Source organism: Fulvia fulva, chromosome 2 (genome assembly GCF_020509005.1).
Source record: "Fulvia fulva chromosome 2, complete sequence".
Lineage (NCBI taxonomy): Eukaryota > Fungi > Ascomycota > Dothideomycetes > Mycosphaerellales > Mycosphaerellaceae > Fulvia > Fulvia fulva.
This window is the reverse complement of record NC_063013.1, coordinates 5,650,148-5,664,378: the sequence shown is the minus strand read 5'-3', so window position 1 is coordinate 5,664,378 and position 14,231 is coordinate 5,650,148. Positions and strand designations below refer to the sequence as shown.

Below are 14,231 nucleotides of genomic sequence, written 5' to 3'. Positions count from 1 at the left end.
GAATCGCCAATGAAGGCTTCCATGACCATTTCGAGATTCGGATTCGATCTCGTAATCGACTCTTCGTGCCATCATGTTGAACTGTTGTGGTCGGTTCTGCAGTCCGAATGGAATGACCTCCATTCGCTGCCCATGGTATCCTCCTCGTCCTTGTGAGGGGTCCAGGAGAGGCTTCGTGCTTCTGTTGCTAGCTCTCTCCTCCACTCTCTGAGTATAGTCGGTATCTCCCGGAGATCCAACACTGCTCTCAGATTTACTAGTTCGGGGTTGCATCATGTTGAACTGTTCGCGGCGCACCATATTCTTACCGCGGCAGTCCCTTGCTAGGTGGCCAGGTTTGCCACATCCATAGCAGGTTCGTGTTTCTCTTCCTGAACTCGGGGGTCTTCCTTTCCCCTTGCTGTTCCTGATCTTGCGACCTTTTTCGGTAACGTCGAGCTCCATTGGTTGAGGTCCGTAATATGGTTTGTTGTTAGGCTTGTGGTTGTAGTTGTCGTTGAAGCCTTTGTTATGGTTGTCGTAGCCTGGTGTGTATCCGGCCTTTCCGGATACCTTGGAGTCGTATCGTCGTTCCATAGCTCTTTCGTAGAGCTTGTCGTCAAGATCAATCGTGACTTGGACTAGGTCGCCTAAGCCATCGATCCTCCGACCGTCCCTCATTAACTCATCCTTGACATGCTCCTTCAGTCCTCGTCGGTACATGACCTGAAGTGCTTCGTCGTCCCAATCGGTAAGTTGTGCGTACTCCTGGAATTTGGCAGCGTATTCGGCGGTGGATGTCTTCTGAGTCAAGTGCTGAATTACACGAACGGCAGTGGCAATCTCGTTGGAGACCCCAAAGACGCTCTTCATAGCATGCTTGAGATGATTGTAAGACTTGAAGACTCCGTCGGCATTATCTTCTCCATTGCTGTCCAGGTACTTCCTAAGGAATGGTTTGACCCAATGCTGTGCTCGTCCTCGAAGAAAGGTAGTGGCAAAGACAGGCTTGAGGTTCTCAGCCATGGAGTTGAACAAGAAGTACATGTCCATCTGAGCAACCCAAGTGTCGAACTTGTCTCGGTCGCCATAGTAGAAATCTGGCTTGCCAATCTTGAGGGTGTCGTTGCCTGTATGAGTAGCCAAGGCATTGATAGCATCGTTCGCGGTCTGAGGTCGTCGGGCTCTGCTTGCTTCACTGGGGGCGGGTGTTCCCCGGTCACTCTGTCGGTCTCCCATCGTAGAGGGCGTTCAAAGCTGTTAGGTTTGGTATAACCTAATGATATCACAAGATCAGAAGACCAAGCTCAATCGGGTTTGTTCTCGGGCCGATGGGAAGTTGAGGGAGGGTGATGAAGCAGTAGCTGTCTTGTCTCGCAGAGATCAAGTAGCAGTGAGGCAGAGGTTGTGTTGTGGTGTATTCCAAACAGTGATATTAAACAGTGAGTTGAACGCCTCGAAGCCATAAGGGATTCTCAGCGTTCCTAAATACAAAGGAGATCCCCTTATGCCCAGGGGTATTGCTTTCTTTGCTTTCCATCATTTCTGTGCTTTCTCTAGAAGGCGTACCGAGCGTAGAAATCGCTGCGAGCGAGCTGCAGCGGGAGTGCCCACTAGTTGGCTCGGCACCACGTGATCCGAAATCGGTTGGCTCGTAGGGTCCAGACGACTCGATCCGTAACACCGGCCTAGAGCTAAGTGCTTCTATATCTTACCTACGAGACGTAAGGACGAGGGCGGCGACCTAAAGCTAAGTACTATAGCGGCTAATGACCTAGATCAGTTCCTAAACAAGTAATTCAACCATAATCCGAAGGAGAAGCTCCTATAGATATATTATAACATCGCGGACGCCTTCTCGGCGAAAGATTATAAGGGACTCCTACCTTATCGACCCGGGATAGATCACGAGATTTATATTAAACCGGACGGGCCCTAGGAGCCACTATATCGCAAACCCTACGGCTTGGCTAAGAAGGAAAATAAAGCTGTAAAGAAGTAGATACTAGAGCAATCCGAAGAAGACAAAATACGTAAAGTAGGCCAAAAGACAAGTCAATCGCCTACGCCGGTCCTAGTTATAAGGAAACTAGGTAGAGGGCTACGAGTATATATCGACTACCGCGGCCTTAACGCTATTACGATTAAGAACAGATATCCGATTCCCCTAATATAGGAGACGCTTAACCGTATACACGGTAAGAAGTACTTTACGAAGCTAGACATTATAGTAGCCTTTAATAAGTTACGTATTATAGAGGGGTATAAATAGTTAACGGCGTTTACGACACGGTACGGTATATACGAATGCCTCGTATTACCCTTTAGACTATATAACGGCCTAGCCTTGTTCTAGTCTTATATTAACAAGGTGTTATAGGAACATTTAGATGACTTCGTCTCCGTATACCTAGATAACGTACTAATCTTTAGCGATATACTAGAAGAATATATCGAGTATATGCGTAAAGTCCTTATTAAGCTTAGAGACGTAGGGCTAACGGTAGACATCGATAAGTACGAATTCTATTAGTAGCGAGTCAAGTACCTAGGACTAATTATTACGCCTAACGGAATTGAGATAGATCTAGAGAAGCTCGAATATATATAGATATAGGAAGCACTAATAAACCTAAAAGATGTATAGGCCTTCCTAGGCTTCGCTAACTTCTACCGCCGCTTTATTAAGGCCTTCTTACGACTAGCCGTACCTTTGACCAATCTGATAAGAAGCGAAGGACCTAGCAATCACAAGAATCGGAGAATCGACTAGATAGTAGATTGTTAGCGCGCCTTCGACGTATTGAAAGCTACGTTTAGTAAAGCGGGTATACTCGCGTATTACGTTCCGGCTAGACAGACCGTAGTAGAGACGGATTCCTTAGACTTTATAAACGTAGGAGTGTTATTATAGTATAATAACGAAGGCGTTTTGCACCCGGGGGCCTTCTATTTAAAGAAGCTTAGTCCGTAGGAGTGTAATTACGAGATTTACGATAAGGAGCTCCTCGTAATTACTAAGGCCTTCGAGGAATAGCAACCGGAGCTAGCCTATAAAGCAGATAATAGTAGCGAGCTAGTCAAGGTATTTACGGACTATAAGAACTTAGAATACTTTATAACGACGAAGTAGCTAAATCGCCGGTAAGTACGGTAGGTAGAGTTCCTATCGCAATTCAACTTCTAGATTATATATCGCCCCGGGGTATAAGGAACTAAGCCAGATAGCCTAACGAGACGTAGCTAGGACCTTCCGTAGGGGGTGGACGATCCGAGAAATCAGCACTAGTATTAGACATTACTTCCGCCGGAGCGATTCCTTAAGATCGACTCTATATAAGCTACCGTCGAAGATACGCCCGAGGAGGAAGACACGACTCTACTGAACCCTAAAGCCGTAGAGTTCATTCCAGAACCTGAGCTAGCACCGTAGTTAGTATAGCCTACGTATAAAGTCTAGATTAAAGCCGAACTCGAATACCGTATAACGACCGCTTACGCTTTGGATAGCGAGCTCAAAACAGCTATCAAGCTACTATAGAAGGATAGTAGCACTATTCCTCCTTTGTTATAGAAGGCGAAGATACACCCTACGTATTACAAGGTGGATAGCGACATATTATATGTCCGTAATCAGTACGAAGGTTAGAGCCTATAGGTACTAAATAACCAAGCTCTATAGACTCGATTGATCAAGATGAACTACGATGCTCTAGTAGTAGGACATCTAGGGCGGGCACGTATATACGAACTCGTAGTACGTGAATTCTACTGGCCTGGGCTAGCAAGATCCGTACGTAGTAGATACACCGCGAATTGCCGTACCTACCGCACATCGAAATCTCTGCACACCTAGCCACTAGGATTATTGCACCCACTTTCTGTTCCGGACCGACCTTAGAGACATATCGTAGTCGACTTCGTCGTCGAACTTCTAGACAGCACCGTTAACGGCATGACTTATAACAACATCATGACCGTCACGGACCGACTGACTAAAGAAGTCGAGTTGATTCCTATCGGAGCTATGACAGCATAGAACGCGGCAAGACTTTTCCTTAAACACGTCTTTTGCCGTCGAGGCCTACCTGACACCATCACCTCGGACAGAGGGCGGTAGTGGATCGCGACTTTCTAGAAGAAGCTCTACAAGATGTTGCGCATCAATCGTAAGCTAAGTTCTTCCTACCACCCTAAGACTGACGGACAGTCTAAGCGTACGAACTAGGCTATAGAACAGTACCTGCGTATGTTCGTTAACGAGGCACAAAGTGATTAGGCAGACTGGCTTTGTCTAGCGCAATTCGCAATCAACAACCACATCTCAGAGACCACCGGCGTATCTCCTCTCTATGCCACGCTTGGCTACAATCTAGAATTCACGGAGCGCATCGACGTGTAGGCAGGCAAAGACCGACAGATGACGACACTACAGCGATTAGACAGCAAATCTGCCGAGACGTTTGTCAAGCGACTGTGCAGCCTACATAAGAATCTATAAGAGAATATGAGAATGTCGCAAGCGCTACAAGCTAAGGCCGCGAATCGCCATCGAAGCATCCCACCAGATTACAAAGTGGGCGACATGGTGTACCTCAGCACAAAGAACATCCGCACGACACGGCCGTCTAAGAAGCTCGACAGACGATACGCTGGTCCCTACAGAATCACTGAGGTGATGCCTGCTAGACTCTCGTACAAGCTAGACTTGTTAGATGCGATAGCAGGGCTCGACAACTGCTTCCACACCTCCCTTCTGCAAAAAGCCGACGACCCAAACTTACCTCTACTCGAAGACCAGCACCTCGCACCGCCGCCGCCGGTAGTTATCGAGCCCGACACGACCGAAGCTGATGCGATCGCCGACGTAGTAGCCATACCTGCTTCCCCGATGTACGAAGTAGAGAAGATTCTAGACATGTACACTCGTAAGCGAGCAGGCAAGGTGAAGAAGGGACAGAAGCGCAAGGTGGACACTTAGTACAAGGTGAAATGGCTAGGATATCAGAATGAGCAGGATGGTGAGACCTGGCAACCGGCTGAGGACATGTTTGAATACGCAGCCGCCGCTGTTGCAGACTTTCACCATAACCGGCCGGAGTTGTCCACGCCTGCAGGTTTCGCAGCTCCATCCGACTGGTCTCCACCAGCCACTGAGGTGCTTGGGCTCAACACGATCAGGGTCACTCAGCAGAACGACACCGTCTATACGTCTTTTCCCCGTCCTAATAGCCGTCTTTTCCTTGCTTAGGCTATCGTCTTTTCCTCGTCGTAATCTACTATATCAGACTAGGTGCGTTATATAGCGGGACAGGCAGTGCCTTAGGTAAAACCCTCGTTCCTATACCGGGTGTTCAATAGGCCCTTATGGCCTTCGTCGCGTGTCTACCTACCTACCGTATTGCCCGCTAGCAAACACTAGATTGTTTCGTAGTCCGCTCGACGCCGTCCGCTCAGTTGTTGTTCTGTAGTCCGCTCGTCCAATGTTCGTCGCTCAGCCCGCTCGGTTTGCGGTCTCCGGAGGTGAAAATTCTGTACTTATACTAGAGGTGTCCTGTCGAGCGTATAGGCCACGGTTCCACGCCCTTCTTATACGTAGAAAGAAGAGGGACTCGCTCCCGACACGAGTATACGCTCGTCGGATGGTTTTTATACCCGTTTTGCTAGTAGTCCTCTGTTCGCCACGGCTTCGCCTACGTTACGCGCCCGTCGCGCCCACGACGCTCTAGCGTGAGAATACTTGGCTCTCTCGTAGCAAGACGAGAGGTTCGTAGCCGACACCACGTACAGGTGATTCTCGTCGTCGACCCAACAGACTATATAGGTCGTAATTATCGTTAAGGTATTAATTTTCATTAAGGTGGCCGACACCCGCTTCGCGGGTGGGGGAGCGACACGGTTACTGTGTCAGAACTACTTTGGTGGTATTCCCCTCCTCTCTCCACCCACCACCAGTGCTACCACGACCAAGCTCGTTGGCTGCCATACGATCATCCAACCTCAACAACCACCAGTCCCAGTCTAACAGAAGTATCTGAAAACAAACAGGTAGGGCAGGAGGTCAACAGTGGTGCAGTGGTGAGCGAAGAGTCGCCTGTCTTGGTACTTGCGCGGTTTTGATCGGAAGAGTGACGTTGATGCGGGTACTGCTTGGGAGGCTGAGTAGAGGCTTCAGCTGGCCGAGGGCGCTGCCTTTGTCAGACCCGACTGACCACCTCATATGATCGCCTGAACTACGAGGTATATCTTCTTCACTGTCGTACCTTTCTTCTTCACCACCTCACTTCATCCTACGCCTCACAAACATCGAAGCGCAAGCCCACTCACACACAACACACAGACCCAGAGCAGCAATCATGTCAGGCCCTTACGACAATCAAAGCGGCTACGGCCAGCAAGGCTATGGTCAGCAGAACTATGGCCAGCAAAACTACGGCCAGCAGCAGCAGCAATACGGCAACTACGACCCCAACTACCCTCCACAAGGCCAAGGCTACGGAGGCGGCTATCAGCAACAAGGCGGGTACGGACAGCAGCCATACCAAGGCTACGGTGCTCCCCCGGCACCGGACTACACCGGAGGTCAGCAACAGGTCGGCGGCGGATACCCGCCACAACAAGGTGGCTTCCAGCACGGAGGTCAACCTCAATACGGCCAGCAACAGGGCTACGGCGGCTACGACCAGCAACAGCCACAGCAGCACTACGGCCAACAGCAACAACCACACAACGGCTCAGACCCATCGAACCCGTACGGCTACACAAGAGATCCAGCCGATCCAAACAACCCACAAGAAGGCGAGAGAGGTTTCATGGGCGCGATGGCCGGCGGCATTGGAGGCGGTCTCCTTGGTCACAAGGCTGGCCATGGTATCATTGGCGCTCTCGCAGGTGCCTTCCTCGGCTCGAAGGGTGAGGACAAGCTGAAGGACCGACATAACAAGCCAAACGGTGGCAGTTCGCACGGTGGGAAGTGGTAAGGAGATCGGCTGCTGCAATTGTGTACATGTCACGACTATTCCAGGTCTAGAAGCACCTTATTGCGTTTGGTATGGGTGGTGCGTTGCTTGGTTAGCGGGCGTTTGGGTGCATGATAGTATCACATCATGAGTTATGAAGTCCTAGATATTTGTTAGTACGAGCTACTTTTATGCCGTTCAATGTCATTTCCGCTGTTCTCGACACAGATCACAGCTTCCATGATGGTACTTTACGTACCAATGCAGATATACGCGGATGCCATGATAGCCATTTCTACGTCTACTTGTTGAACGCCTCGCTAATACTGCGGTGATGATACATCTGCCATAGTCTCCAGCTGCTGTTGAGCGCAACTTGGTCTCCTTCGATCACAGACTTTCCCAATCACTTCTTGCTCTCTGCGCCATACCCTCCCTTGCCCTCAAGATTCTGATAACTCATCCCTTCTGCCTTGCGCGCGTTCCTAGGTCCTCGCTCTGCCAAATCCTCTCTCAACCAACTCATAACTAGCTGACCCAGTCTACTGTTTCCTTCTTCCCCACCGTCCGTCCTTGGGACCTCAAACGTATCGATAGGTCCCCACTTCTTCACTTTACCCAGCGACATGTGCACCAGGTGGCTGGGCCACTGCGCCAGATTGTCCAGAATGTGCGTAGCATACACAATCGTGCAATCCCTCGTCTCAGTCTCCTTCTTGAGGAACTGCAAGAAATTATGGCGAGAAAGCAGATCTAAGTCGACCGTAATCTCATCCAGAAGCAACACGGTCCATGGCCTCAACAGTCCCATGCAAAGCTGGACTCTGCGCCTCTCGCCGTCAGAGACGGCGTGTAGATGCCACGAGAGGTCCACATCCAGAATTCGGACCAGCTCGTCGCGGCGCTCGGGATAGTGGTCTCCGCCGACTGACTTGAGTAGTTCTGGGACTCCAATGTCACTGCGGACGATGGGGTTCAGGACCCATTCCAGACCAAGGTAGGTGACGCCTTCGAGGCCCGTGCTGAAGGGGTCGATATCGGCGACGCTCACGGTGCCAGCTGGTGCCATACGTTTGCCGGAGACGAGGCGGAGAAGGGTTGTCTTGCCCGCGCCATTTGCTCTGAGGATTTAGCATTCCGTGTATGTGGCAAGGGGGCAGGGTGATTCTTACCGCCTATGAGGAGGCAACGAGCGCCGCCGGGGAGGTCGAGGCTGATGTCCGTGAGACCACTGCTGCCGTCGGGAAAGGCATAAGAGAGGTCTTTGGTTTTGATTGAAGGTGGCCCTTTGGGTGCGACTGGAGCCATGGCGGTGTAGACGAGGAAGGAAGAAGGATTTTGTTGTTGCTGAACCTGAAAGGTCTAACGATTGTCTAGATCTATCCCTTGCGGAAGTGACAGAATTCTTGCAGGGCGCTGGTCCGGTTTTGTAAGGCGTGAGACGGACTCGCTTGATATATTCTCTGAGTAATGACGAGCTCGTTATCCACCGAAGATCGGCCCTTTATCTTGGTTCGATTGTACATAGCCACTAGTCGAAGTGTGCCTTGTAAGCTCTTCGCAACCATCTCGCGTCTGCACACGACGAAAATGTGCCCTGGTGTCACAAGATCATGACTGCTCCATGTTCAAGTTGCGCGTGTTGCGTCTGAGGAGGACGTTCGCGACGATGACCCGGACACCTCCACGCAATCCCCTGGTCGCCGTCATTGGCGCAACGGGCACTGGCAAGTCTGAAGTACGACATCTTCAACATAACACGCGACGCACGAGATGCTGACCACAGCAGGCAGCTGGCGGTTGAGATTGCGAAACGATACAATGGCGAGATCATCAACGGAGACGCGATGCAGCTCTATGCAGGTCTGCCCATCATCACGAACAAGATCACACCGGAGGAACAGCAAGGCATAGCACACCACCTACTCGGACGGATAGGACTTCAAGAGCAGACATGGGTTGTGAGCACATTCGTACGTGAAGCACTGAAGACTATCGAGGAGATCAGGTCAAGAGGCCGATTGCCCATTCTAGTTGGAGGCACGCACTATTACACCCAGAGTCTGCTGTTCCACGATCGGTTAGCGGAAGGAGACACTGAGGAGAAGGCTGAATTCGTAGCCAATACGTCAGAGAAGTGGCCCATCTTGCAGGAGTCGACCGATGTCCTGCTTCAGGAGCTGAAGAAAGTTGACCCGGTCATGGCAGATCGATGGCATCCGAATGATAGGCGTAAGATCCAGAGGAGCCTCGAGATATATCTGCAGACAGGAAGACCGGCATCGGGCATTTACGCTGATCAACGTGCCGCCAAAGAGGTCCAAGACAGTAGTACAGCACAAGGGAGTGGCATGCGCTTCCCGACACTGGTACTATGGGTGCATGCCGAAACAGACACCTTACGCTCGCGGCTTAACAAGCGTGTAGATAAGATGCTCGAGCGAGGACTATTGCACGAGGTCGCGACATTGAGCAAAGGCGCCGCTGAACATGCTGCGGCTGACATCCCTATCGACGAATCGCGTGGCATCTGGGTCAGCATCGGCTACAAAGAGTTCAAAGACTTCAGTCGTGCACAGGCAGATCCTTCTGTTGACGCAGCAAAGCTCGAGAAGATGAAAGCCGAAGGTGTCGAAAGAACACAAATTGCCACACGCCAGTATGCCAAGCGACAGGTCCGATGGATCCGCATCAAGCTTGTCAATGCCCTCGCGGAATCTAGGTCGAGCGAGAGCCTGTATCTTCTGGACGGTACCGATGTCAGCCGCTTCGACGACGATGTTATCGAGCCTGCGGTCAAACTGGCTGGGCAGTTTCTGAGAGGCGAAGAACTGCCCCAACCTGCATCGATGTCGGCAGCAGCTAAGGAGTTGCTTCAGCCTACTCGCGATTACGATCTTGCTCCGAAGCCGGAGAAGTGGGCAAAGCAGTATTGTCTCGCCTGCGATGTTACTTGTGTCACACCCGAGCAATGGCAAATGCATACCAAGAGCAAAGCGCATAAGAAGTTGACCGCAAAGCTCCGACAAGCTGAACATCAACCAGGGCGCCAGAATGACTGATTCTGGATCAAACGCTCTTGTTTGGAAACAGCATTTCGACGTTGTCTCACCTCTCCAGTCAGGGCTGCTGCGCACGATCAGTCAAATTGCAATGTCACGAAATCAGGGCTGGCAGCCAGAGGTCGTACGACTGCACGATCAATATCGGCAACGATGGTATTCATCCGAACAACACCCTGTGTCGTGTAGTGCTTAGCTCACGGGCTTGTGAAGAGTAAGCATGAGTGTCATGTTATTACCGGCTGCTCAAGCTCGCGCTAATGTGGAGCTTGAGGCCGAGGTCAACCTGGAGCAGCTTCACGATTGTTTTGCAACCTCATGTTGCACACTAGCTCGTGACAACATCTGTCTCTAGATCTGGTAACGGGCACAGCCGAGTGAGAATGCCTCCACCACATGATGGTAACGAGCCAATTCCATTCGAGCAGCTCATACAGCTGGAGCGACTTTCCAAAGAGACCTTTAGATCAATAGCTCTTCCATTTGCGCCACGTGCTCCTGGAAGCAAGCCTGGTCTTGCGTACGGAGGACATGTCTACATGCAAGCCGCATGGGCCGCTTGCTTGACGGTCGCCGAAGGTTTCCGCTTGAGTGTATGTAAGTCCGCTGGCAGTCAATAGACTTGTTCGAACCCAATGGCACTGTCGTTGCTCACCACTGAAATGCTTCATGTGCTGATCTCTAATGTCACATAGAACGTCTCAGGAAACTTCATTGCACCCGGCATCCCCACCATCCCGTTCACACCACGTTCAAAACATCCGCGATGGCCGGTCCTACTGCACTCGCATCGTCAACGTCTCGCATAGAGAAGGCAAAGGCTACATGTTCACCTGCACATGCGTCTTCAAGAATCCCGACGACACCCTCCTGGACGTTCAATCCAGCATCGACCTATGGGACAAATACCACCTCGCTCTAGCAGGCAAGAACCCAGCAGACTTCCACCCATGCCCCGGCTACGACGTACCCTGGTACAGGCAAGAACAACTCGACCGTGGACATGTCAACCTACAACAAGACCAAACACCCCCTCGACCGCCGCCAGCTCGTCTTCTACCGCTCCATCGGCACAATCCCCAACGGGAATCCTAACATACACCTCTGCGCACAGCTCTACGCTTCGGATCGCAATAGCCTCTTCATCGTTGCGAATGCTATGGATATCGGCTATCTCTACACCGCCATGGGAAGTTTGGTGCATCAGGTCATTTTCCATACTAATGCTGAGGATATGGATTTTGGGGAGGACAAGGGGCCTGAAGGGAGTAAGTGGTTTGCCAAGGAGGATTGGTGTACGCGGTACAGCGGCTCGAGGGGGTTGTTTTATAGCAGGGTGTGGAGTCCTGGGGGGAAGCATGTTATGACGATCACGCAGGATGGGATGGTCAAGTTGCCGGAGGACGCTGGGGAGCAGGTCGGGGAGATTCGGAAAGGATGGGAGGGATTGGAGGAGGAAGAGATAGAGGCGCAAAGGAAGACGAAAGGACGATTGTGAGCCCATGTGTGAGGCATGGTACCACTCACTGGTGCAAGGAAACAACTCACCACGTCTCACAGGTTGATAATGTGAGTGTCAAATCTCGTGGGCACTTCTTCCCATTTTCTAGGCGAGTGCTCTCTGCTTTGCCTTCGGAATCCTGCTGTCAGAGCTGCTGTACTTGCAGTGAAACCTGCCTAGCGACTACGTAGGTCCCTTTACCATCCTAACATTGAGGTTCTGTAGTCCGGCTCACCTCATGTGCTCATCCAGGTCGATTCTCTCATGAGACAGCCGTTACTTGCGCTCAATACGTCTAGTATCGAGGCGGTGGTGGAGCACCGCCACCGTACTGCTGCTGTCCGGGATAGCCACCGGGTTGCTGACCTGGAGGTGGAGGTGGGCGACCGTACTGTTGCTGGCCCTGTTGCTGTCCGTATTGTGGCTGTCCACCATACTGGCCTGGCGGAGGTTGCTGACCATAGCCGCCTTGCTGACCATATGGAGGCTGACCTGGTGGTGGAGCACCGTAGCCTTGCTGAGGTGGTTGACCATATTGGCCTGGAGGAGCTGGTCCTCCATAACCACCTGGTGCACCACTGCCTGGCGCCATATGTGTCTTCTCGTCCTTGGTGTCATAGCTTGGATCAATCGCGCCGAGGATGAGTTTTATCATCCAGAGGTCTGGAGTCAAGTCGACTGGTGGCTGAGCCCTGGCCATCTCGGCCGACTCATTCTCATAGTTAGAAGTGCAATCCACCATACGGCCAACCATGGGGTCATTATCGAGCTTAGCGAGGAACTCGGTGGCCTTCTGGTCGTTGCCCACCTGCGCGAACTGGAACGCGACAGCTCCCGTGCCATAGCGCGAGCGCTGAGCGGCTTGAACAGCATACTGTACTGTCTCCACCAAGGTGTTCTGGTTCTCGCCGGCTGGCTGGCCGTCTGTGATACTAAGAATCAGGAGCGGCTTGCGCATCTGGCCGTTGAGCTTCGAAACCAAGATTGGGTCGATGACCTTCTTGCGCAGCTCAGTACCGAATGGAGTGAGACCCTTGTAGCGCTTGCGCGACAGAATCTGCTCAACCTGCTGCTCACTGCGAATGCCAGAAACTTCGTGTGGTGGCAGATCCTCGTTCATGAAGCGGAGGTCGATACCATCATCGTCGAACAGAGTGGCAGCGAAGACGCCTCGCTGCAAGATAAGCTGCAGGTCCTTGATACGCTCTCCATTCTCCTCGAACGACATTGATCCACTGTCGTCAACGTAGATGATGACATCGTATAGCGCCAGTCGCACGATATCGTTGGCAATCTCTTTCTGAATGCGCCACGCCTGGCAAAGTCGATCGACCGACTGCGCAGCCCGAGCTGCGATCTGAGGCAGCATCTGCGCGCCTGGTGTACCTGGACCGTAGAATGCCTGCAACTGCTTCTCTTGAACGGCGCGCTCGAGCTCACGCTGGTAGCCCTGGACATCGGCCGGGCCGCTCATGCCTCCCTGAGGTGGGGCGCCATACTGCTGCTGGCCTGGGGGTGGTTGCTGTCCGTAGCCGGGAGCGCCGCTTGGGGGAGGTGCGCCATATTGGCCCTGGCCTTGCTGAGGTGGTGGGCCGCCCTAGATCACCCTACTTGTCAGCTGTGATCATACATTGTTTGCGCGACGTCATAGTTGTCACGAACATATCCTCCATAGCCACCCTGCGGCTGCTGTTGCTGGTACGGCTGTGACTGATAAGGCGAAGGGCTATATGGCTGCGGCGGTTGACCGTGGGGGCTAGGTTGTCCTGGATATGGGCTTGTTCCTCCTTGTGGTCGCGGCGGAGGCGGAGGAGGTCTCTGGTAAGCTTGGCCTGCGGGGGAACCGTAGCCTGGAGCTGGCGATCCATAGCCTTGCTGAGGGGCGCCATATCCTTGCATAGGCTGTTGCTGTTGTTGATATCCCCCGCCTGGTTGGAGAGGTGCTGGAACGGCGGAAGGCGGACCCTGCCCAGCGAGTCTCGATGCGAGAGGCATGCGGAGTAGTTCGTGTGGGTGTGTCGGTGGCAGAAAGAGCAAAGACGACGCAGGTTGTCGCAAGTGTAGGAGGGAAGGATGAAAGAGTAGTGGCGCAACTCACCTGCTGTTGTCCGCCAGGGTAAGCTTGGTACTGCTGGTTCTGTTGGCCGGGCTGTGCAGATATTAGCAAAGCTTTGTGAACGCGTCACATGTTCGTTTAGTCACTTACGTAGCCGCCGTGCTGGCCAGCTCCAGGTGCAGCGCCATAGTTTGCGACTGCGGCAGCGCCTCCTTGCGCAGCCTGAAGCGAGGATTAGAACTTGTATCGCTTTGCCTCCGAGGCTGTACTGTACTGCTAGTTTACTGGCGAGCTACATTCACTGTCAGTATGTCTTCTTCCAATACATGTATCCCATGCTGCTTCTCCCCAGTCTGAGAGACATGTTTCTCGGTGATGTCAGCGGAATCCCCGCGGCGGGGTATCACTTACACCCATTCTGTTCTTTGCTGGCGACTGTCGCGGAAAGGTGTGTCGGAATGAAGTAGTATAGTGTGAACCAAGAGAAGGCGGCAAGGGAGATGTCGTGCCTTATGAGGTGTTTGTTTGCTTCAATGGCGAGGGATTAGTTTCAGCTGATGTTGGCCTGAACTTGAAGGTTACAAGATGCTCATGCGCAGGGACCAACAGCCAGCCCCACTCGCCATCGTCAAGGTAACACTAGCCGGTGCCACGTGTGACACTCCTGTCACTTC

At 52.2% G+C, this 14,231-nt stretch overlaps 5 protein-coding genes across 5 annotated transcripts; 3 read left to right on the top strand and 2 right to left on the bottom strand.

Annotated features, from left to right (window-relative positions):
* Nucleotides 1–6,335: 6,335 nt before the first annotated feature.
* On the top strand, nt 6,336–6,959 carry CLAFUR5_03505 (uncharacterized protein; the record flags this gene model as incomplete). The annotated part of the gene is made up of 1 exon (XM_047902653.1): nt 6,336–6,959. The coding sequence occupies one exon, from the start codon at nt 6,336–6,338 to the stop codon at nt 6,957–6,959; it is 624 nt and encodes a 207-aa protein (XP_047757813.1).
* A 385-nt stretch (nt 6,960–7,344) lies between these two features.
* Nucleotides 7,345–8,246, bottom strand: CLAFUR5_03504 (ABC transporter domain-containing protein; the record flags this gene model as incomplete). Its single annotated transcript, XM_047902652.1, has 2 exons — nt 7,345–8,057; nt 8,111–8,246. The coding sequence occupies 2 exons, from the start codon at nt 8,244–8,246 to the stop codon at nt 7,345–7,347; spliced, it is 849 nt and encodes a 282-aa protein (XP_047757812.1).
* Nucleotides 8,247–8,562: 316 nt separating this feature from the next.
* On the top strand, nt 8,563–10,000 carry CLAFUR5_03503 (tRNA dimethylallyltransferase; the record flags this gene model as incomplete). Its single annotated transcript, XM_047902651.1, has 2 exons — nt 8,563–8,676; nt 8,732–10,000. The coding sequence occupies 2 exons, from the start codon at nt 8,563–8,565 to the stop codon at nt 9,998–10,000; spliced, it is 1,383 nt and encodes a 460-aa protein (XP_047757807.1).
* Nucleotides 10,001–10,383: 383 nt separating this feature from the next.
* CLAFUR5_03502 (uncharacterized protein) lies at nt 10,384–11,498 on the top strand (the record flags this gene model as incomplete). The annotated part of the gene is given in 3 exon segments (XM_047902650.1): nt 10,384–10,593; nt 10,706–10,966; nt 10,986–11,498. 3 exon segments carry the CDS (start codon nt 10,384–10,386, stop codon nt 11,496–11,498), a joined length of 984 nt encoding a protein of 327 aa, XP_047757806.1.
* Nucleotides 11,499–11,796: 298 nt separating this feature from the next.
* On the bottom strand, nt 11,797–13,974 carry CLAFUR5_03501 (uncharacterized protein; the record flags this gene model as incomplete). The annotated part of the gene is made up of 6 exons (XM_047902649.1): nt 11,797–13,098; nt 13,164–13,466; nt 13,600–13,650; nt 13,708–13,779; nt 13,832–13,849; nt 13,969–13,974. 6 exons carry the CDS (start codon nt 13,972–13,974, stop codon nt 11,797–11,799), a joined length of 1,752 nt encoding a protein of 583 aa, XP_047757809.1.
* Nucleotides 13,975–14,231: the final 257 nt, after the last annotated feature.